The 22597-nt window shown below is 59.7% G+C and overlaps 3 protein-coding genes across 4 annotated transcripts; all 3 read left to right on the top strand.

Annotated features, from left to right (window-relative positions):
- The first annotated feature begins 986 nt into the window (after positions 1-986).
- Positions 987-4997, top strand: PYM1 (PYM homolog 1, exon junction complex associated factor). The gene is made up of 3 exons (XM_066208401.1): positions 987-1057; positions 2957-3050; positions 4273-4997. The coding sequence occupies exons 1-3, from the start codon at positions 1027-1029 to the stop codon at positions 4922-4924; spliced, it is 777 nt and encodes a 258-aa protein (XP_066064498.1). The 5' UTR covers positions 987-1026; the 3' UTR covers positions 4925-4997.
- A 1485-nt stretch (positions 4998-6482) lies between these two features.
- Positions 6483-11061, top strand: DNAJC14 (DnaJ heat shock protein family (Hsp40) member C14). The gene is given in 8 exon segments (XM_066208400.1): positions 6483-6570; positions 6847-8122; positions 8195-8301; positions 8734-8853; positions 9822-9982; positions 10251-10353; positions 10741-10882; positions 10884-11061. Coding segments are annotated over 7 exon segments (1965 nt in total). The 5' UTR covers positions 6483-6570; positions 6847-6871; the 3' UTR covers positions 10965-11061.
- A 1255-nt stretch (positions 11062-12316) lies between these two features.
- SARNP (SAP domain containing ribonucleoprotein) lies at positions 12317-18655 on the top strand. 2 transcript variants are annotated; one of them, XM_066208402.1, is made up of 12 exons: positions 12317-12420; positions 13590-13689; positions 13984-14030; positions 14570-14640; positions 14920-14971; positions 15589-15662; positions 16039-16067; positions 16272-16297; positions 16622-16690; positions 17005-17085; positions 17341-17411; positions 18018-18655. In XM_066208402.1, the coding sequence occupies exons 1-11, from the start codon at positions 12385-12387 to the stop codon at positions 17380-17382; spliced, it is 627 nt and encodes a 208-aa protein (XP_066064499.1). In that variant the 5' UTR covers positions 12317-12384; the 3' UTR covers positions 17383-17411; positions 18018-18655. The 2 variants fall into 2 exon arrangements, with proteins under 2 accessions (XP_066064499.1, XP_066064500.1); XM_066208403.1 differs by lacking the exon at positions 16622-16690.
- The last annotated feature ends 3942 nt before the right edge of the window (positions 18656-22597 follow it).

Here is a 22597-nt window from a genome sequence, read left to right as displayed (position 1 = left end):
TGGAGGGTCTTGGGGGATCTTGGGCTGTCCTTGAAAGGATTTTGGGGGTCCTGAAGGCCTTTGGGGGGTCCTGGGAGGTTTTGGGGGGTCTGGGGGTGTCCTGGGGGGGGTTTTGGAGGGTCCTGGAGGATCCCCCCAGTTTCTATAGTAATTAAAGCTCATATCCTTCCTTTGGCCACGCCCTCCTATTTGCATACCAAACAGTGGTCACGCCCTCTAATTTCCATATCAATCGATAACCACGCCCCCCACAACCACCCTCCACGTCTCCCATGTTCCCCAATGACCACGCCCCTTAAGTTCCATAGCACTGAAATGTGTCATCTGACCACGCCCACTAATTTCCGTATCAATGACCACGCCTCCTCAATCAACCGCCTGCCACATCACTGTGTCAATCAATGACCACGCCCCTTAATTTCCATAGTACTTAAATCTATATCTGCCCTCTGACCATGCCCACTAATTTCCATATCAATAACCACGCCCCTCAAACAACTGCCGCTACAATTCCATGTCAACCAATGGCCACGCCCCTTAATTTCCATATAATAAATATATTGCTGCCCTCTGACCACACCCACCCACTAATTTCCATATCAATGACCACGCCCCCAACAGCTGCCTGCCACATTTTCCATGTCAAGCAATGACCACGCCCCTTAATTTCCATATCAACGACACAAATCTGTTAACCACACCCCCTAATTTCCATATCGATGACCACGCCCCCTCAACCAACCGCCCGCCACATTTCCATGTCAATAAATTACCACGCCCCTTAATTTCCATATTAATTAACCCCGCTTTCCCCATTGACCACGCCCATCAATTTCCATACCAGTCACCACGCCCCTATTCCCCATATTAGGAGCTCCCCACTTCCTCCTTTAGCCACACCCCTTAATTTCCATATCCCACACGCGGCCACGCCCCCATCCCCTTTTAACCGCGCCCCCCCCAAACGCCGCCGCCTTTGCGTCACTTCCGGGGCGGCCCCCGGCGGCGGAGCGCGCGCGCGCCAAGATGGCGACGCCCTATGTGACGGACGAGACCGGTGAGCGCGGGGGGGGCCCGCGGGCCGGGGGCGGCTCCGGGAACCCCCCCGGGACCCCTCCCCGAACCCCTGTGGGGGTCCCGCGGCGGGGAAAGGCCCCGGGGGGGTTCGGGGGGGGCGGCGGGTTCTGAGGGGGGGGTTTGAGGGGGGGGCTGGGGGGTCTCTGGGGGGGGTCGCTGTGAGGGGGATTTGGGGTCTCTGGGGGGGTCTTGGTACCTCTGGGGGGGTCTCGGGGTCAGAAAGGCCCGAGGGGGGTTTGAGGGGGGGTCCTGGGGGGGTTGGGGGTCTCTGAGGGGGGTTTAGATTTGGGGGGGTTGATCTGGGGGTCCCCGGGGTCCCTGAGAACGTCCCCGAGACCCCCTGGTGGCCCTGGGGGCTCCCTGGGGTGGCCCAGGGTCCCCGCTGGTATCCGTGGGTGTCCCCGGGGTGTCCCCATGTCCCCCGGGGCTCTGTGGGGGTGTCCTCATGTCCCCGTGGTGTCCCCGGAGGGCAGCAGAGTGTCCCCAGGATGTCCCCGCAGTGTCCCAGGGTGTCCCCCAGGGAGTCCATGGGTGTCCCCAGGGTGTCCCCATGTCCCCACGGTGTCCCCATGGTGTCAGTGGATGGCCCCATGTCCTGGTGGTGTCCTCATGGTGTCCCCGCACTGTCCCCACGGTGTCCTCATGGTGTCCAGGGGTGTCCCCATGTCCCTGTGGTGTCCCCATGGTGTCCAGGGGTGTCCCCATGGTGTCCCCACGGTGTCCCCATGGTGTCCAGGGGTGTCCCCATGGTGTCCCCATGGTGTCCCCACACTGTCCCCATGGTGTCAGTGGGTGTCCCCACGCTGTCCCCATGTCCCTGTGGTGTCCCCATGGTGTCAGTGGGTGTCCCCATGTCCCTGTGGTGTCCCCATGGTGTCCAGGGGTGTCCCCGCACTGTCCCCACGGTGTCCCCACACTGTCCCCACGGTGTCAGTGGGTGTCCCCATGTCCCCACAGTGTCCCCACACTGTCCCCACGGTGTCAGTGGGTGTCCCCGCACTGTCCCCACAGTGTCCCCACACTGTCCCCACGGTGTCAGTGGGTGTCCCCATGTCCCCACGGTGTCCCCGTGGTGTCCAGGGGTGTCCCCACACTGTCCCCACGGTGTCCCCATGGTGTCCAGGGGTGTCCCCACACTGTCCCCACGGTGTCCCCACACTGTCCCCACGGTGTCAGTGGGTGTCCCCATGTCCCCACGGTGTCCCCGTGGTGTCCAGGGGTGTCCCCACACTGTCCCCACGGTGTCCCCACACTGTCCCCACGGTGTCAGTGGGTGTCCCCATGTCCCCACGGTGTCCCCGTGGTGTCCAGGGGTGTCCCCACACTGTCCCCACGGTGTCCCCATGGTGTCCAGGGGTGTCCCCACACTGTCCCCACGGTGTCCCCACACTGTCCCCACGGTGTCAGTGGGTGTCCCCATGTCCCCACGGTGTCCCCGTGGTGTCCAGGGGTGTCCCCACACTGTCCCCACGGTGTCCCCACACTGTCCCCACGGTGTCAGTGGGTGTCCCCATGTCCCCACGGTGTCCCCGTGGTGTCCAGGGGTGTCCCCGCACTGTCCCCCACGGTGTCCCCATGGTGTCCAGGGGTGTCCCCACACTGTCCCCACGGTGTCCCCACACTGTCCCCACGGTGTCAGTGGGTGTCCCCATGTCCCCACGGTGTCCCCACACTGTCCCCACGGTGTCAGTGGGTGTCCCCATGTCCCCACGGTGTCCCCACACTGTCCCCACGGTGTCAGTGGGTGTCCCCGCACTGTCCCCACAGTGTCCCCACACTGTCCCCACGGTGTCAGTGGGTGTCCCCATGTCCCCACGGTGTCCCCGTGGTGTCCAGGGGTGTCCCCGCACTGTCCCCACGGTGTCCCCTGTGTCCCCAGGCAGGTACATCCCGTCCACCCAGCGGCCGGACGGGACGTGGCGGAAGCAGCGCCGGGTCAAGGAGGGCTACGTGCCCCAGGAGGAGGTGCCCGTGTGAGTGGGGGGCTCGGGGGGGTCCCCGGGGGGTGGGGAGGGGTCGGGTCCCACCCAGGCCTGGCTCTGGGTCATCCCTGGGTCCCCCAGAACTTCCCAAACCCCTCCTGTCCCCCCCAAACCCCTCCTGTCCCCTCCAGGACCCCCCCCAGACCCTCCTGGACCCTTCCCCACCTGCTCCAGATCCCACCAAACCTCTCCAGGACCCTCCCAAACCCCTCAAATCCCCTCCTGGACCCTCTTGGATCCCCCAGGACCTCCCCAGACCCCTCCTGTCCCTTCCAGGACCCCTCCAGGTCCCCCTCCAACCCCTCCAGGACCCCCCCCCAACCCCTCCTGTCTCCCCCAAACCCCTCCAGGATCCTCCCCTCAGACTCCCATCCTTCTGTCCCCCCCAAAATCCCTCCTATGCCCCCCCAAACCCTTCCAGGACCCCTCCAGACCTCTCCTGTCCCTTCTTGTGTCCCCCAAAACTCATCCAGGACCCCCCCAAACCCCTCCAGACCTCTCCTGTCCCCTCTTGTGTCCCCCAAAACTCATCCAGGACTCCCCCAAACCCCTCCAGACCTCTCCTGTCCCCTCTTGTGTCCCCCAAAACTCATCCAGGACGCCCCCAAACCCCTCCAGACCTCTCCTGTCCCTTCTTGTGTCCCCCAAAACTCATCCAGGACGCCCCCAAACCCCTCCAGACCTCTCCTGTCCCCTTCTTGTGTCCCCCAAAACTCATCCAGGAGCCCCCCAAACCCCTCCAGACCTCTCCTGTCCCTTCTTGTGTCCCCCAAAACTCATCCAGGACGCCCCCAAACCCCTCCAGACCTCTCCTGTCCCCTTCTTGTGTCCCCCAAAACTCATCCAGGACGCCCCCAAACCCCTCCAGACCTCTCCTGTCCCCTTCTTGTGTCCCCCAAAACTCATCCAGGACGCCCCAAACCCCTCCAGACCTCTCCTGTCCCCTTCTTGTGTCCCCCAAAACTCATCCAGGACGCCCCCAAACCCCTCCAGACCTCTCCTGTCCCCCCCCAAAACCCCTCCAAGACGCCCCAAACCCCTCCTGTGCCCTCCAGGACCCTCCTGGACCCCTCTTGTCCCCCCCAAACCCCTCCAGGACCCCCGCAAATCCTCCAGAATCCCCCCCCAAAAACCCCCCCTCACCCTTTTATTGGAATTATTTTTATTTATTTCCATTTCCTCCCCCCCCCCCGCCCCCATTTCCACCCACCAGCTACGAGAACAAATACGTGAAATTCTTCCGGAGCAAACCCGACCTGCCCCCGGGCTTAAACCCCGAGCCGAGCTCAACCTGCAGCCCCGCCACCCCTTCCTCCTCCTCATCATCGTCATCCTCCTCGCGCCGGGCCCCGGAGAGCCACGAGCCCAACGCGGCGAGTTTATCCAAAACCGCCCGCAGGAACCTGAAAAGGAAAGAGAAGAGGAAACAGCAGCAGGAAAAAGATCGGGAAAATAACGAGGGACTGAGCGCGGCGCTGGAAAAAATCGCGATAGGAGGAGGAGGAGGAGGAGGAGGAGGAGGAGGGGACAACAAAAAAGGCGGCGACAACGGAGGAGGAGGAGGAGGAAGAGGGACAGAGGGAGGAAAAGGAAGGGAGGAGAAAAACGCCGGCGGTAATCGCGCTAATTGCGGCGATAATCGCGATAGCGGCGGCGATAATCGCGATAGCGGCGGCGATAATCGCGATAGCAGCGAGAGGAGCCGGCGCATCAAGAGCCTGAGGAAGAAGCTGCGGCAGGTGGAGGAGCTGCGGCAGCGCCTGGAGGGCGGGGGGATCCCGCAGCCCACCAAGGAGCAGCTGGAGAAGCTGGGCCGGAGGAAAGCGCTGGAGGAGGAACTCAGGGGCTTGGAGCTGGACTCGTAATTTAGGGGAGGGCTTGGGGATTGCTGGGGGGTGGGTTTGGATTTTTTCTTGGAAAAAACTTCTTTGTTTTTCCTGGTTTTTTTTTTTTTTCTGATTTATTTTGAGGCTCTTTCTGTTGTTTTTTTTTTTTTTTTTCCTGATTTTTAAAAAAAAAATTTTGGGGGGTTTTTTTTGTTATTTTATTTTTATTATTTTATTGATTTCTTCTTATTTTATTTGAGGTTTTCTTTCACCCTGATTTATTTCTTTTCATTTGTTGCGTTGCTTTATTTTGATATTTTTGTTGTTGTTGATTTTATTTCATTTCTTTGGGTTTTATCTTAATTTCATTTCTTTGGGTTTTATTTTATTCTTTTTTTGGTTTTTTTGTGGGTTTTTTTTGTTATTTTCTTTTTCTTTTTTTTTATGATTTCTTTTTGCTTATTTTGTTGATTCTTTTGTTTTGTTTTTTTTGTTTTTATCTTTCATTTTACTTTACTGATTCCTTTTTGTTTATTTCTTGATTTTTTTTTGGTTTTATTTTCTTTGCTGTTTTGGTTTTTTTTTAAATTTAATTTAATTTAATTTGGTTCGATTATTTTTTTCCCATTTCTTTCAATTTTTTTTTTCCTTTTATTCCCCTGATTTTATTTCTTTTTCTGGGTTCGGGTCCTTCACCCCAAGGTCGCTCCCGCTTTTTAATGGGATTTAAAAATGGGGGGGGGTGGGAAAAAAAACCCCAAAAAAACAAAAAAGAAAGGGGCCGTGCCCCCCTCCTCCCTGTGCCCCCTCCCCTCTCTGTGTCCCAACCCCCCCACCCCAAATTTTCTCATTTTTCTCTTTTTTTTTTGGGAATTTTCCCTTTATTTTTAAAAACGGTGGAGGAATAAAAACAGCAGTGACCCAACAGGGGGGGTCGGGATTGTTGGGGCACCCCCCGAGGGGGCAATTCGGGGGGTCTGGGGGGACCCTGGAGACTCCCCCAGGGGGAATTTGGAGGGGTTGGAATTCCCGCCAGGGGGAATTTGGGGATCCCAGGAGGGTTTAAAATGAGGTTGGGGGGGCCCTGGGGAAATTTGGGGGTTTAGGGGATTTGGGGGGCCCGGGAGACCCCCCCACCCCAAGGGGAATTTAGGAGATTTGGGGGCGCCTGGAAATCCCTCAGAGGGAAATTTCGGGGATTTGGGGAATTTAGGGGGCTCTGGAGACCACCCCAGAGGGAATTTGGGGGTCCCAGAGGGGTTTAAATTGAGATTTTGGGACTCTGGGAACACTGGGAGGGGGCACTGGGGGGGGCACTGGGAGTGGCGTTGCCCCTTTAAGTAGCGTTGCCCCCTTAAGGGGCGTACCCACAGCCAATTGAGGGGCGTGGCCATGGAGATTTTAAGGGCGTTAACTGCAATTGAAGGAGCGTGGCCACGCCCCTTTATCGACCGGCTCGTGCCGTTGGGGGCGTGACCACTGCCATACAAGGAGTGGGCGGACCACGCTCTCGCATGCTGCCCCACCCCGGAAGTGGGCGTGGCCAGCGCGGCGGCGGGCGGAAAGCGGAAGTGCGGCCGTGAGGGAACCGCGGGGGGGGGGGGGCGGCGGCAAGACCCCCCCCGCCCCTCCGGTACCGGCGTGGTGAGTCCCGAACCTTCCCCGAACTCTCCGGTCCCGGCGTGGTGAGTCCCGAACCTTCCCCGTACCCTCCGAACCGTCCCGGTACTGGCGCTCCTAGAGCCGGTCCGAGCGTTCAGGGGGTCCCGGTGCCGGTTTGAGGGTCCCGGGTTGGTCCCGGGTCGGTCCCGGGGGTCCTGGTTCCGGTTTGAGGGTCCCGGTGCCGGTTCGGGGGGTCCCGGTGCCGGTTTAGGGGTCCCGAGGTTCACTTTGGGGGGTCCCGGGGCTGTCCCGTGCCCGTTTCGGGGGCGCTGACCCCGCTGTCCCCTGTCCCCTCGCAGGGATGGCCGTGACCTGAGGCGGGCCATGGAGCAGCCCCGGTACCGGGCGGGCCCCGGGGGCAGCGGGCCCGGGGGGGGCTCCGGCAGCGCCTGGAGCGGGACCTGCGGCCACCCCCGGGGTGCCACCGCCGCCACCGGAGCCACCGGAGCCACCGGAGCCACCAGAGACACCGGCCCCGGGGCCGCGGGCGACGAGGATGAGGAGAGCGGCGAGCGCGACCCTCCTGTCCCCAACCCCCGCAGTGTCCCCGGTCCCGGGAGTGTCCCCAGCCCCGAGGGTGTCCCTAATTTCGGGAGTGTCCCCTGTCCCGGGGGTGTCCCTAATTTCGGGAGTGTCCCCGGTCCCGGGGGTGTTCTTGGTTCCGGGAGTGTCCCCAGCCTCGGTGGTGTCCCCAGCCCTGAGGGTGTCCCCAATGCCGGCAGTGTCACCAGCCCTGAGGGTGTCTCCAGTTCCGGGAGTGTTCCCGGTCCCGGGAGCGTCCCCAAGCCCGGGGATGTCCCCAACCCTGAGGGTGTCCCCAACTCTAGGAGTGTCCCCAACTCTAGGAGTGTCCCCAACCCTGAAGGTGTCCCCAACACTGGGAGTATTGCCAGCCCCAGGGGTGTCCCCAGCCCCAGGGATGTCCCCAGCCCCAGGGGTGTCCCCAGCCCCAGGGGTGTCCCCAGCCCCGGCAATGTCCCCAGCCCCAGGGGTGTCCCCAGCCCCAGGGATGTCCCCAGCCCCAGGGATGTCCCCAGCCCCGGGGGTCGCTGCTCCTGCCGGGGCCCCCCGGCCGCTCCCCCGAGCCCCTCCCGGGACCTCCCGTGCGGCCTCGGCTGCCGCCACCGCCCAGCCCCGGAGGGCGCCGGCGACACGCGGCCGCGACGATCGCGACAACGCCACGACGAGGACGAAAACACAAGCGACACCGCCAGGGGACACCGGGCGTCGCTCCGGCTGGCCCGCGCTGGTGTCGCGCTGTCCCTGCGCCTCCTCGGCGCTCTCCTGGCGCTGCTCTTCCTCCTCCTCCTCCTCCTCCTCGGCGCTCTCCGCTCCTTCCTCCGCGGGACCTCCTCGGGCTTCCACCGCTGCCGGCAGCTGCTGGGCGAGCGGCTGCGACCCCGAGCGAGCCACCCGGCCGTCCCCGAAGGCGGCCACAGAGAGGAGGAGGTGACACGGTTGGTGGCCATGGCCGAGGTGGCCGAGGAGGAGCTGGACCCGTTCCGGGTGCTCAGCGTGGAGCCCGCGGCCAGCGACGCCGAGCTGCGCCGGGCTTACCGCAGGCTGGCCGTGCTGGTGGGTGTCGGGGACAGCGCCCCGAGGGCTTGGGGACATGGTGGGGACGCGCTGAGGGTCGTGCCTCGGCAGGTGCACCCCGATAAGAGCCGGGACCCCCGGGCGGAGGCGGCGTTCAAGGTGCTGCGGGCGGGATGGGAGCGGGTGAGCAGCCCCGAGAGGCGCCGCCACTACCAGACGTGAGTTTTGGGGGGGAGATCCTGGATTTTGGGGCAAAATCCCGGGTTTTGGGGTGGAAGCCCTGGTTTTTAGAGGGTAAATTCCATTTTTTTGGGGTGGAAACCCTGGGTTTTAGTGGGTAAATCCCATATTTTGGGGTGGGAGTTCTGGTTTTTGTGGTGTGAATCCCGGTTTTGGGATGAGAATCCCGTGTTTTGTGTTCTAATTCCCATTTTTTGCCTTGTAATTCTGTATTTTTGTGCCCCAGGAAGCAGCTGGCGCAGGGGGAGCCGGCGCGGGCGCTGGGCACTTTTTGGGGGCCTTAATTCTCATTTTTGGGGCCCTAATTCCCATTTTTAGGGCTCTGATTCCCGTTTTTTAGGGTGCCAATCCCAAATTTTGGATTCTAATTCCCACTTTTTGGGTTCTAATTGTGGATTTTTGTGCCCCAGGAAGCAGCTGGCGCAGGGGGAGCTGGCGCGGGCGCTGGGCGCGTTCCTGGGCCGGCTGCAGGAGGAGCTCAGGGACGCCATGGACGCCATGGGCTGCACCCGCTGCGGGGGACGGCACAGGTGGGGACACCTGGGGACACCTGGGGACACCTGGGGACAGCAGGGGCAGCACTGAAGGGACGTCATGACTTGGGCTGGCATCATGTCCCTGGGGGTGTCACAGTGTCCCTGAGGCTGTCCCCAATGTCCCCAATGTCCCCAATGTCCCCGCAGGCAGTTCCAGCTGGACAGGGACCCCCGGTGCTGTGATGTCACAGTGTCCCCAATGTCCCTGCAGGCGGTTCCAGCTGGACAGGGACCCCCGGTGCTGTGATGTCACAGTGTCCCCAATGTCCCCAATGTCCCCGCAGGCGGTTCCAGCTGGACAGGGACCCCCCGGTGCTGTGATGTCACAGTGTCCCCAATGTCCCCAATGTCCCCGCAGGCGGTTCCAGCTGGACAGGGACCCCCGGTGCTGTGATGTCACAGTGTCCCCAATGTCCCCAATGTCCCCAATGTCCCCGCAGGCGGTTCCAGCTGGACAGGGACCCCCGGTGCTGTGATGTCACAGTGTCCCCAATGTCCCCAATGTCCCCGCAGGCAGTTCCAGCTGGACAGGGACCCCCGGTGCTGTGATGTCACAGTGTCCCCAATGTCCCCAATGTCCCCAATGTCCCCGCAGGCGGTTCCAGCTGGACAGGGACCCCCGGTGCTGTGATGTCACAGTGTCCCCAATGTCCCCAATGTCCCCACAGGCGGTTCCAGCTGGACAGGGACCCCCGGTGCTGTGATGTCACAGTGTCCCCAATGTCCCCAATGTCCCCGCAGGCGGTTCCAGCTGGACAGGGACCCCCCGGTGCTGTGATGTCACAGTGTCCCCAATGTCCCCAATGTCCCCGCAGGCGGTTCCAGCTGGACAGGGACCCCCCGGTGCTGTGATGTCACAGTGTCCCCAATGTCCCCAATGTCCCCGCAGGCGGTTCCAGCTGGACAGGGACCCCCGGTGCTGTGATGTCACAGTGTCCCCAATGTCCCCAATGTCCCCGCAGGCGGTTCCAGCTGGACAGGGACCCCCGGGCCGCCCGGTTCTGCGCTGCCTGCGGCGGGTGGCACTCGGCGGACGAAGGTGACCTGTGGGCGGAGTCCAGCCTGCTCGGCCTCAAGGTCACCTACCTGGCCCGCATGGACGGCCACGTCTACGATGTCACCGGTGAGGGGACAGCCGGGAGGGGACACGGGGCGCTGACATAACCAGGGGGTGACAGATCTCCGGGGGGTCCCTCTGGTGTCACTGTGACCGAGGGGACACCAGGACCAGGGGCGTCTCTCTGGTGTCACCATGACCATCCCTGAGGGTCTCTGGTGTCACCCGTCCCTGTGAGTCACCACCCCAGTGTCCCCGTGGTGTCACCATCCCTGTGTCCCTGGTGTGACGGTGACGGGCTGTCCCCTGTGTGTGTGTCCCCTGTTGTCCCCAGAGTGGGCGGGCTGCCAGCGTGTGGCCATCTCCCCGGACAGTCACCGTGTCCCCTACCACCTGTCCTTCGGCGCCAGGACAGCCACGCCCGCCGGACGCCAGCGGTCAGTGCTGGGGACGGGGTGGCCGGGAGTGACCAGGGCAGTGTCCAGGGGTCCCCAGGGGTGCCCAGGTGTGTCCAGGGGATGCCCAGGTGTCCCCAGGGGTGTCCAGGTACATCCAGGGCGTGTCCAGGTGTGTCCAGGGGATGCCCAGGGGTGTCCAGGTACATCCAGGTGTGCCCACGGAGTGCCCAGGTGTGCCCAGGTACATCCAGGGGTGGCTAGGAATGTCCAGGGGGTTTCCTGGGTGTGTCCAGGTGTGCCCAGGTACGTCCAGGTGTGTCCAGGGGGTGCCCAGGTACATCCAGGGTGTGCCCAGGTGTGCCCAGGCACATCCAGGTGTGCCCACCTGTGTCCCAACACCCCCCCCCTTTTTTTTTCTCCCCCCAGCGCCCCCCCCAAGGGCAGCCCCCCTTCCCCCGCCGACCTCCAGGATTTCCTGGCGCGAGTTTTCCAGGGAAATCCGGGATCGGGGGAAACCGGGGCGGCGTTTCCGCCCCCCCCCCGGGGCCGCGGGACCCCCCCAGGAACCCCCCCCGGCCCAGGGGGGCCCCCCCAGGGGGGACAGCAAGCACAAGAGGAGGAAGAAAGGGCGGCGGCCGCTGCCCCGATGAGGAGAAACCCCCCCACCCACCCCACCCCACCCCACCCCACCCCACCCCACCCCCCAAAAAAAAAAGGGCTTGGAATAAAAATCTATTTTTTTTTCTTTTTCTTTTTTTTTTTGGTTTTTTTTTGTAAAGAAATGGAGTGGTGGTTTTTTATATTAAAAAAAAGGAAATAGGGGTGGTTTTGGGGGGGTCACTACGGCCTTTTTTCGGTGTCCCCCAAGACCTCCCCAGCCCCGGGCCGCGATGCCCCGCCACTTCCGCTGTACGCCGGAAAGAGAATGACGTCACTGACGCCGCAGTGGGTGCCGCCATATTGAATGTTCCAGTGAGGCCTCAGAGCGCGGCGCCATCTTGGGTGTGGGTAATGCCGCGGTCGGGGCGCTAAAGGCGCCGTTACCGGGCTTGTGGCGGGTCCGCAGCGGCCGGGGCTGATCCGTGAGGGTGAGGGCGTGTCCCGTTAATCCGGGAGATGCGGTTTGGAGCGACGGTGAAGCGGCCACTCCCCTCATGGCGGCCTCCACACCCATCATGGCTGCGCTCCCCCCCCCCCACCCAAGTGGGGGGATTGTTTTAATTATTCTCATTATTTAAAGTATTTAAAATACTTTAATGATTAGTAAGGGGGAGGGGGTTGGCGCATGGGGAAACGAGCTGTTCTGGAGAGCTGAAGCGTTCTTAATAAATAATAGTAAGATATTCAATACAACTAAATAATAATATAAATCAGTGAAGCTCTAAGATAAGAACAGAATAAACGCGCAGCCCTCGGGAGCAGCGCTGGGCAGGGGAAGGGAGTGGGAAACTCCGGAATGTTCTGGAAAACGACCCCAAACTTGCGCTTCGCACCCCTGGCTGAAGGAGAACAATTAATGAGCAAATTTATAATAGAGAATTGGTACAAAATACTTAACGCGCGATAGTGCATTTAAATAACCACAATGAGGTCATTTCTACCTAATAATTACACGAGAAAGAGCTGAAGTCATAAGAAATAATACATTTGGACAAACATTAACGTCACAAGGAGAAGAATGACGCCATAAGCACGTAATAACCCGAGCTAGTAAGTTATAAGTATCTAACTCCACACGATATTAGTAATAACTTAATGAACCGCGACAATTAACAAGAATTAATTACAAGCGAGTCCCTCAATGACCCCGCTCCGCTCCCGCCCTCACCCGCCTTTCCCGCCCTCTCTTCCCATTGGGCGCCCTTATCTCTTCCCTGCTCCCATTGGTTCATCTACACGTTAATCAACATCGCTCCACCTCCCCATGGGCCCCACAGGCCAATCACTGGCGGGCGCTACCGTCAGCGCTGACCAATGGCGAGCGGCGGATTTGGGCGGGACGGCGGCGGACGCGCGGCGCTGATTGGTCGGCCCGGCGTGAGGGGCGGGGCCGGCGGCGGGGGTGACAAGATGGCGGCGGAGCCGGTAGAGCTGCACAAGCTGAAGGTGCCGCCGGCGGCGGGAACGGGGCCGGGAGAAGCGCGGGGGAACCGCGGGGACAGCGCGGACAGAGCCCGGCTACCGGCAGAGCCCCCGGGGGGAGCGGGGACAGAGCGGCTGGGACTGAGGGAGCGCACGGGGAACGGCGGGAAACGGGGCCGGCGGCTCTGAGGGGGCTTTGAGGGGTTGAGGGAGCTCTGAGGGGGCTCTGAGGGATTGAGGGAGCTCTGAGGGGGCTCGGAAAGGCACTAAGGGAGCTCTGAGAGAGTCGGGAAGCTCTGAGGGGGCTCTGAGCGAGCTCTGAGGGTCTCCGGAGGGTTCTGAGGGAGCTCTGAGGGACTCAGGGGGCTCCTAGGGGTGTCTGCGGAGCTCTGGGGGCTCTGCGGGGCTCTGAGGAGCTTTGAGGGGCTTTGAGGAGCTCTGAGGAGCTTTGGGGGGCTCTGAGGAGCTCTGGGGGACTCTGAGGGGCTTTGAGGGGCTCTGAGGAGCTCTGGGGGGCTCTGAGGAGCTCTGAGGGGTTTGAGGGGCTCTGGGGAGCTCTGGGGGGCTCTGAGGAGCTCGGGGGGGCTCTGAGGAGCTCTGGGGGGCTTTGAGGGGCTCTGAGGGGCTCTGAGGAGCTCTGGGGGGCTCTGAGGAGCTCTGGGGGGTTTGAGGAGCTCTGGGGGGCTCTGGGGGGCTCTGAGGGCAGCGCGGGCAGAACCGGGCCCGGGGCACCGGGAGGGAACCGGGGACACCGGGGGGAACCGGGGACACCGGGGGACACCGGGGGGCAGCGGGGCCCGGCCCCGGCGGCTCCCGGGCTCCTGCTGCCCCCGGCGGGATCCCTTGGAAGGGTCGCGGTGATTCCCCCGAGGGTCCCGGGATGTTCCCGGGGTTTATTCCCGCGGGAGGTTTTCCCCGAGTGCTTTTCCCTCGTGGTTCTCTTTCCTGAGGGATGTTCCTGGAGATTCCCCCAATTCCCGGGCTGGTTGGTTCTGGAATTCTTCAGTTCCCAGGACGGATAATTCCGGAATTTTTGTGATTTTTTTATCTCCGAATTCCCCGGGCCGTTTTCCCTAATTCCCGGGATGAATTCCCAGGATGTTTTTTTTCCCAAATTCCTGAGCTGTTGAATTCCCGGATTATTTTTATCCCCAATTTTTACGCGGAATTCCGGGATTTTTTGTGTTTCCCAGCTGGCCGAGCTGAAGCAGGAGTGCCTGGCCCGGGGGCTGGAAACCAAAGGCAACAAACAGGACCTGATCCATCGGCTCCAGGCCTACCTGGAGGAGCACGGTGAGAGCCCCAAATTCCCTGAAAAACATGGAATTCCCCCCTGGAATTCCTCCCCAAAATCCCCTGGAATTCCCAGCTGGAATTCCTCCCAAATTCCCTGAAAAAACGTGGAATTCCCAGCTGGGATTCCTCCCCAAAATCCCGTAAAATCCCTCGGAATTCTCACCTGGAATTTCTCCCAAATTCCCCTAAAATCTTCTGGAATTCCCCCCTGGGATTCCTCCCGGATCCCGATTTTCCAGGAATCCCTCAGGAATTTCCCTGCTCTGACCTTTCCCTTTGTTCCTTTTCCAGCTGAGGAGGAGCCCAACGAGGAGGACGTGCTGGGGGAGGAGATCGAGGTGGGAATTTTTGGGGATAATCCCGATTTTCCGAGGGGTTTTTGTGGGAATGAGGCAACATTCCGACCCCCTGGGGGATTTTAATTCTTTTCCCATCTTTTTTTTTTTTTTTTTTTCGGGTTTAAATCCGCTGGATTTGGTGCTTGGGCTGCTCCAGGTCCTGAGAATTTGGGCTGGGGGATTTTCCATGGATATTCCCATGAATTAGATGGATTTTCCGTGGATTTTTTTAATGGCTTTTTCACGGCTTTTCCATAGATTTGAGGTTTTTTTCCAGGGATTTTCATGGATCTGATGTTTTTTCCATGGATTCTCCATGGATTCGATGGATTTCCCCTGAATTTTCCATGGATTTTCTCTGGATTCCCCATGGATTTGATGGATTTCCCATGGATTTTCCCACAGATTCGATGGTTTTTCCCTGAATTTTCCATGGATTTCCCGTGAAATTTAATGGATTTTCCCTGGACTTGATGGATTTCCCCTGAATTTTCCATGGATTTTCTATGGAATTCCATGAGCTTTCCCTGTGTTTTCAGGAGGAGGAGCCCAAGGCTCCGGAGCCGCCCGGGAAGGTTCAGGAAGAGGCTCCAGTGAAGTCGCCCGACGTGTGAGAATTCCCAAAAATCCTCGGGAATGATGGGCTGGGAACGGAGCCTGGGATGGGAATTCCCTGGATTTGGGATCCCTGGGGCTGGAATTCCCCGGATTTGGGATTTTGGGGATTTGGGATTCCCTGGATTTGGGATTCCTGGGGTTGGAATTCCCTGAATTTGGGATTTCCATGGATTTCAGGTTTCTAGGATCGAGATTCCCTGGATTGAGAACGGGAGCAGATCCCAAATCCCACCTGGAACGTCCCTGACCTTTTCCCAAATTTTCTTTCCAGGATCCAGGAGAAGAAAGTGGTGAAAATCTCCTCAGAAATCTCCCAGATGGAGGTGAAAGAATTCCCTGATCCCAGATTTTCCTGCGGCTTCCAGATGGGGGTTTTTTGGGGATTTTCCAGGAATTTTTTTTGGGGGGGGGGAGGAATTGTTTCAGGCCAGGCCTGGAGCATTTTGGGATAAGGGAATGCCAGAAAATGGGAATTCTGGGGAGATTTTGGGGATTTTGGAAAAGAATTCCTGCCTGGAGCGGAATTCCCGAAGGATTCCTCATGCCTGGAATTATCCCGGACCAGACTGGAGTGATCTGGGATGGAGAAATTCTGGGCAAAAGGGGAAATTTGTGGGATTTCTGGGAGAAATTCCCCCTTTTTTTTTTTTCCCCATTTCCTCTGGAAAATTCCCATTTTTCCTCTTGGAAAAACCTCGTTCCCACCTGGAAAAACCCCAAATTTCCCTGGAAAAAAATCTCTGTTTTCCCTTGGAAAACCCCTATTTTCCCCTGGAAAATCCCAAATTTCTCTGGAAAATCCCATCTTTCCTCTGAAAAATCCCAATCTTTCGCTGGAAAACCCCAAATTTTCCCTAAAACCCCCCCAATTTCCCCCGGAAAATTCCCAAATTTTTCCCTGAAAATCCCGATTTTTCCCATTTTTTTTTTTTTTCCCCAGAGGATGCAGAAAAGGGCCGAGAGGTTCAACGTCCCCGTCAGCCTGGAGAGCAAAAAGGCCGCCAGGGCAGCACGGTCAGGGAGGGAAATCCGGGAATTCTGGGGGGAAATCCGGGAATTCTGGGGGGAAAATTGGGGAATTCTGGGGGAATATCTGGGAATTTGGGGAATTCCTGCCTAGGAGGGGCTGGGATGGAATTCTCTGGGGTTTTTTTGGGAATTTTGAGGAATTTTTTTGGGGAGGGGGGAACAAACCAAAAAAATCTGGGAATTGCCTGGATTTTGGGAGGAAAACTGGGAATCTCTGCAGGAATTCCAAACATTTGCCAGCCAATCCAAATCCAGGGAAAATCCGGAGAAGGAGGAGCCTCCAGGGCCTGGGAAATTCCCCAAATTCCAGCTCTAATTCCCAACATTCCAGCTCTGATTCCAGGTTTTTTTGTTCCCACAGGTTCGGTTTGGCCACAGTTCCCACAAAAGGTGAGGAGGGGAAACTGGGACTGGGAATTCTGGGAATTGGAGCCGGAATTTTGGGAATTTGGACCATATTGGGGCTGGAATTTTGGGAATTTGGGCTGGAATTTTGGGGAATTGGGGCTGGAATTTTGGAAATTCCCATTTTTGGGCTGAAATTTGGGAATTTTGGTCGATTCCTGACAGGAATTTTTTCCTCCTTTCCCCCAGGGCTCTCGGCAGACTCCAAACCCACGGTGAGGAAAAAAAAAACCCTGGGAATTTGGGGAATTCTGAGGGAATTTTGGGTGGAATTTGGGGAATTGGGGTGGAATTTTGGGCTCAGACCTTGGAATTTTGGGATGAGGAGCAGGAATTTTGGGAATTCAGTTGGAATTTTTGGGATCCCAGCTGGATTTTGGCTTGGAATTCCCAACTTCCCTGGGGTTGGTTTTTTTTGGGATCTCAGCATCGCGGGGAATTTTCCAGGTTTTTCTCCTGGAATTTTTTCCCCCTTTGGAATTCGAGGCCTCTCCCCAATCCCAAAAATCCCCCCAAAATCCCAAATTTCCTTTTCCCAGATAAACCTGGAGAAGCTCAAGGAAAGGGCCCAAAGGTTCGGCCTCAACGTCTCCTCCCTCTCCAAAAAGGTGAGAATTGGGAAATTCGGGAATTCCGGGAATGTCAGGGCACCTTCTCCACCTCTGGATTATCCCAAAATTCCAAAGTTTTCCAGCCCTGCACTTCCCTGGGTTTGGGGTTTGTGGGAATTTTGGGGTTTTTTGGGAATTTTGGGGTTTGGGAATTGAGATTTCTTGGGACTTTTGGTTTTTCAGGAATTGGGAATTGGAGTTTTTTTTGGGAATTGGGTCACCCAGGGATAACGGGAATGTTTCCCTGCCCTGGAATGGGATCCGGAGGGATCCCAGGGATCCATTCCCAACATTCCCAATCCCATTCCCAGAGTGAGGAGGACGAGAAGCTGAAGAAGAGGAAGGAAAGGTTCGGGATCGTCACCGGGGCCGGAGCCGCCGAGGATTCCGAGGTGAGGCCAAAATCCCGGGATTTGGGGCCAAAACTTCCCAGGATTTGGGGCCAAAACTTCCCAGGATTTGGGGCCAAAACTTCCCAGGATTTGGGGCCAGAATTCCCGGGATTTTCCCTCACAGATTCCCAGGATTGTCCCCCGCAAATTCCACAATTTTCCCTCACGAATTCCACGATTTTCCCACGTGAATTCCACAATTTTCCCCCACAAATTCCCGGGATTTTCCCTCTTTTTTCCCCCTCCCAAATCCAGGCAAAGAAGCGGAAACGGGCGGAAAGGTTCGGGATCGTCTGAGCCCCTCCGGAGCTCCGCGCTCTCCTCAGGTCGGGATCCCCTTTTTCCCTCATTCCTGTTTTTTTTCCATGGAATTTCCAGGGATTTCAAGGAATTCTCCCTTTCTTTTGGGAGGCTTTTGCTCCTCCAAGGTTTTTGAATTTTTTTCCCCCCCCCAAAAAAAAAATCGAGGGGAAAAGAAGGAGGGAGAGAATTCCCAAATCCTGGCACAATTCCTAAAATGTCAGGGTTTTCCAGGAATTTTGGGGTTGTTTATCCAGGAATTCGGGGTTGTTTTTTCCAGGGATTTTGGGGTTTATTTTCCAGGGATTTTTGAATTGTTTTCCCAGGGATTTTTGGGTTGTTTTTCCAAGGATTTTGGGGCTCATTTTCCAAGGATTTGGGGTTGTTTTTCCAGGGATTTTTAGATTGTTTTTCCAAGGATTTTGGGGCTCATTTTCCAGGGATTTGGGGTTGTTTTTTCCAGGGATTTTTGGGTTCGTTTTCCATGGATTTGGGGATTGTTTTCTCAGGGATTTCGGGGGGGATTTATGAAGCAGCTCCCCTGGGAAACCCGGGCATCCCAATCCCGCGGGATTTTCGGGAATTTCCCGTGGAATGCCGGCAGAAATTCCAAAGATTTCTCGGATTTCCAGGTGGGCTTCGCCTGAACCCTTCCCCTGTTGAAGACTTGGGGCTCCCAGGATTTGGAATTCCCGGCGGGAATTTGGGGAATCTCCTCCCGGAGCTTTGGGAGCAGCGAGGCCGGGGCCAGTCCCAGGCCAAGAGAAAAATTCTATTTTTTTGGGAATTCTCCTCGTTTTCCATGAGCATTTCCCGCCCTGGGGAACCTCCGAGACTCCGGGAATTCCCAGGATTCTCCTTCCCATCCCAAAAATCCTCGGGATCCAGGGACATCCCCGTGTCCTGGTGCCTCCCTGGCTCCTCCCTCGTTCCCTGTTTTTTCCCATTTTTTCCCAATTTTTCCCTTTTTTCCTGTTTTTTTTGTTTGTTCGTTTTGCGTTTTTTTTTTTCTCAATTTTTCCCTTTTTTCCCAGTTTTTTTTTGTTTTTTCCTGTTTTTTTTTCTCAATTTTTCCTGTTTTTTTTCCCCCAGTTTTTCCCGGTCTTTCCCGGCGTTCCAGCCACTGCCAGGTTTTATACTCCCAGTTTTTATTTCCTATTTTCCCGGTTTTTCCCTCGGAAGGGTCGGGCTCTGCCTCTCACATCCCAGATTTCCCAAGGATAACAATAATAAGAAGAATAAAAAAAACAACCCTTCCCTTTTCCAAGGATTTCCCAAGGAAATTTTCCTTTTCCAGCGGTTTTGGTGGTGGGACCGGAGCCGTGGGGAATTCCCTGGAATTCTCTCCTTTCCTGAGCTTTAATCCAGGTTTTCTCAAGGTTTTCCTGCGGTTTTCCAGGGATCCCCGTGGATCGGGTGGAGCGCGGCCGAGCCCCGCGGGCGCGTTCATTAACGGCGTTAATTGGCGTTAATTGCGTTCATTAGCGCCGGTGTCACGCTCGGGCGCCCCGGGTGGTCCCCGCGTGTCCCCAGACAGGCGGCTCCGAAATAGGTCACGGGGGCCGGGAACGGGGCAGGGCCGGGAATAACGGGAATAACGGGAATAACGGGAATATTGGGAACGGGAATAACGGCAACGGGAATGCCAGGAACGGGAATAACGGCAACGGGAAAAACGGGAACGGCGCAGGGCCAGAAATGACGGCGGGAATAACGGGAATAACGGGAATGGGGCAGGGGCCAGGAATGGGAATAACCGGGCAAGAAATGGGAACGGGGCAGGGAACAGGAACGGGGCAAGGAACGGGAATGGGAAGAACGGGAACGGGGCAGGGAATGGGACAAGAAACGGGGCAGGAACAGGAAACGGGAATGATGGGAATGGGAACAGGGAAGGGAATGGGAATAATGGGAACGGGAATGATGGGAACGGGAATGATGGGAACGGGAACGGGGCAGGGAGAGCGGAACAAAAGCGAGCGCTCGTTCAAGCCCTCGGAGCCCAGAAACAAAAACCAAAATCCTCCCGGTGCCCCCAAGGCGCCCAGCCCGGGGATGTCCCCGCGGGGTCACTCGGGGCCCGGGGATGTCCCCGCGGGGTCACCTGGGGCCCGGGGATGTCCCCGCGGGGTCACCTGGGGCCCGGGGATGTCCCCGCGGGGTCACCTGGGGCCCGGGGATGTCCCCGCGGGGTCACTCGGGGGCCCGGGGATGTCCCCGCGGGGTCACCTGGGGCCCGGGGATGTCCCCAGCTGGAGCCACGTCCTCGTGTCCAGTCCTCGTGTCCAGTCCTTGTGTCCAGTCCTTGTGTCCAGTCCTTGCCTGGACACTGGAGGGTCACTGCCCACCCTGTCCCCTCCCACGGTGACACCCCCGTGTCCCCTCGGGCCGGCCCTAATTAGCCCTAATTAGCCGGGGACATTGCCGGCATAGCTGCAGCCCCTAATGAGGCTCCATAAAGCGGCCCCGGGGGCGGATCCTGGGGCCGCTCGTAAAATCCCCCCCTAAAAATCCCCCCGTTAAAATCCCCTTTTACAGCCGGGGGGGCTGTGCAGGGACCCCCGAATGTCCCCAGCCCCGTCCCGAGTGTCCCCAACCCTCTTCCCAATGTGCCCAGTCCCGTGCCAAGTGTCCCCAACCCTGTCCCAAGTGTCCCCTGTCCTGTCCCCAACACCTGGGCATGGTGACATCACCCGGTGACATCGCCTGGGGACGGTGACATCGCCTGGGGAGCTGCGCCCCAGGGCCACGTGTGGCAGTGGCGATGTCCCCGTGGCGATGTCCCCATGGTGGTGGCCCCATGGCGATGTCCCCATGGTGGTGGCCCCATGGCGATGTCCCCATGGCAATGTCCCCATGGCAATGTCCCCATGCCCGTGTCCCCAAGGATCCAGGGGTCACGGAGGGTGTTGTCATCGTGCCAGCCTGGGATTGTCCCTGTCCCCTTCTGTCCCCCGGGGCTGTCCCAGCCCCCCCCAGTGTCACCACCGAGGTCCCCAAATCCTTCCCCCACCCCCCTGAAGGTGACAATGGTGACAATGGGGACATCCCCCCCCCCCACCCCCCCCGAAACCTCGGAACTCGGATTATTTCTCGTTCAGTTTGGGGTTTTTTTTAACATTTTAACATTTTTTTGGATTTTTTTTTTTTATTCTTTCTTTTTTATATTTTTGCTGTTCAAGTGCTGAGTTCGGCCCCGCCCCCCCCTCCCCCGGGCCCCCCCCGGGTCCCCCCGGAGCGACAGAACGAGGGACAAAAACAACGGACGGACCGACAGAAAAGGAACCTAAAGACGTCACGCACAGACCCAGAGCGGGAAATAATTAGAATAATTAGAATAATTAGAATAATAATATACTCAGGAGTGGGGCCGACCCCCCCCAACACCCCCCTGCCTGCGGGACCAGTCAGGTCTGGGCACTGGGACCAGTTAGCAAGGGGAACTGGGACCAGTCAGTCCTGGGCACTGGGACCCGTCAGTCCTGGGCACTGGGACCGGTCAGTCCCGGGAATTGGGACCAGTCAGTCCCGGGAACTGGGACCAGTCAGTCCTGGGCACTGGGACCGGTCAGTCCTGGGCACCGGGACTGGTCAGTCCCGGGCACTGGGACCGGTCAGTCCCGGGCACTGGGACCGGTCAGTCCCGGGCACTGGGACCGGTCAGTCCCGGGAACTGGGACCGGTCAGTCCCGGGAACTGGGACCGGTCAGTCCTGGAAACTGGGGCCGGTCAGTCCCGGGCACTGGGACCGGTCAGTCCCGGGCACTGGGACCGGTCAGTCCCGGGAACTGGGGCCGGTCAGTCCCGGGCACTGGGACCGGTCAGTCCCGGGCACTGGGGCCGGTCAGTCCTGGGAACTGGGACCGGTCAGTCCCGGGCACTGGGGCCGGTCACTCCTGGGCCCTGGGACCCGTGCTGCCCGCTGCGGGGACTGGTGCAGTGCCCGGAGGTAACTGGTCCCAGTTCCCGGGTCTGACTGGTCCCAGTTCCCCGCCCTCCCAGTCCTGTCCCCTCGGTGCCACCTGCCTGTGCCAGCCCCGGGGCCTCGCCCTCGGGGGCTCCAGGGCCGGGCCCGTCCCGTCCAGTCCCAGTTCCTTCCCAGCCCGGGGTGTCCCCTGCCGGTCCCGGGGTGTCCCCTGCCGGTCCGGGGTGTCCCCTGCCGGTCCGGGGTGTCCCCTGCCGGTCCCGGGGGTGTCCCCTGCCGGTCCGAGGTGTCCCCTGCCGGTCCCGGGGGTGTCCCCTGCCAGCCCGGGGTGTCCCCTGCCGGTCCCGGGGTGTCCCCTGCCGGTCCGAGGTGTCCCCTGCCGGTCCCGGGGTGTCCCCTGCCAGCCCGGGGTGTCCCCTGCCAGCCCGGGGTGTCCCCTGCCGGTCCGAGGTGTCCCCTGCCAGCCCGGGGTGTCCCCTGCCGGCCCGGGGTGTCCCCTGCCGGTCCGAGGTGTCCCCTGCCAGCCCGGGGTGTCCCCTGCCGGTCCCGGGGTGTCCCCTGCCAGCCCGGGGTGTCCCCTGCCAGCCCGGGGTGTCCCCTGCCGGTCCCGGGGTGTCCCCTGCCAGCCCGGGGTGTCCCCTGCCGGTCCCGGACCCCCCAAGGCCCCCCCGGGCAGGGCCGGGGTGTGCCCCGACCCCGGATTTGTGTCCCCCGCGGTCACCACGGGGTCCGGTGACCCCGGGACCAGGCCGAGCCCCTTTCTGGGGTCCCCTCTCCCTTCCTGTGCCCCCCCCGGCTGTCCCCATCCCCGTCCCCTCCCTTGGGCCCCCGCCGGCGCCACCGGGGCGGTGACACGGGGCGGGTGGCACCGGCCTGGCACCAGGGGCCCCTTAAGTGCTGCGGCGCCAGGAGGGGGGGCCCGGGGGGGGGTCCGTGTCCTCACTCGTGTCCCCCCCCTCCCCGTAAGCGCTTCGGGGGCTCCGCGGGGCTGTCGCGGAGCCGGCGACAAGTGCTAAACATCCCCGGTGGCCCCGCCTTGTCCTTCGGTCCCCTTAAGTGCTGCGCGGGTGCGGGGCCGCTCCGGAGCCCCCCCGGAGTCCCCCCCCTCCCCGGGCCGGGGCCGCGTCCCCCTCCGGCACCCTGGGGATAAGTGCTGGGGCCGGGCGCCTCGGGGGTCTGGGGGTCGCGGGGGTCTCGGGGGCTCCGGGGGTCTCGGGGGTCTCGGGGGCTCCGGGGGTCTCGGGGCCTTCTCCCCCTCCCGGAGCCTCCTCCGGCGCCGGGCCCGGG

Source organism: Chamaea fasciata, unplaced genomic scaffold (assembly GCF_029207755.1).
Source record: "Chamaea fasciata isolate MVZ Bird 193981 ecotype frontalis unplaced genomic scaffold, bChaFas1.0.hap1 SCAF_236, whole genome shotgun sequence".
Classification (NCBI taxonomy): domain Eukaryota; kingdom Metazoa; phylum Chordata; class Aves; order Passeriformes; family Sylviidae; genus Chamaea; species Chamaea fasciata.
This window is presented reverse-complemented; position numbering and strand designations above follow the sequence as displayed.

Bases quoted from the DNA above. Each gene is read 5' to 3' on its own strand.
- PYM1 (XM_066208401.1), top strand. From the start codon at position 1,027: ATGGCGACGCCCTATGTGACGGACGAGACCG. The intron at 1,058-2,956 runs GTGAGCGCGGGG...CTGTGTCCCCAG, and splicing joins CTATGTGACGGACGAGACCG to GCAGGTACATCCCGTCCACC. The intron at 3,051-4,272 runs GTGAGTGGGGGG...TCCACCCACCAG, and splicing joins CCCCAGGAGGAGGTGCCCGT to CTACGAGAACAAATACGTGA.
- SARNP (XM_066208402.1), top strand. From the start codon at position 12,385: ATGGCGGCGGAGCCGGTAGAGCTGCACAAGCTGAAG. The intron at 14,641-14,919 runs GTGAGAATTCCC...TTTTCTTTCCAG, and splicing joins CCAGTGAAGTCGCCCGACGT to GATCCAGGAGAAGAAAGTGG. The intron at 14,972-15,588 runs GTGAAAGAATTC...TTTTTTCCCCAG, and splicing joins CAGAAATCTCCCAGATGGAG to AGGATGCAGAAAAGGGCCGA.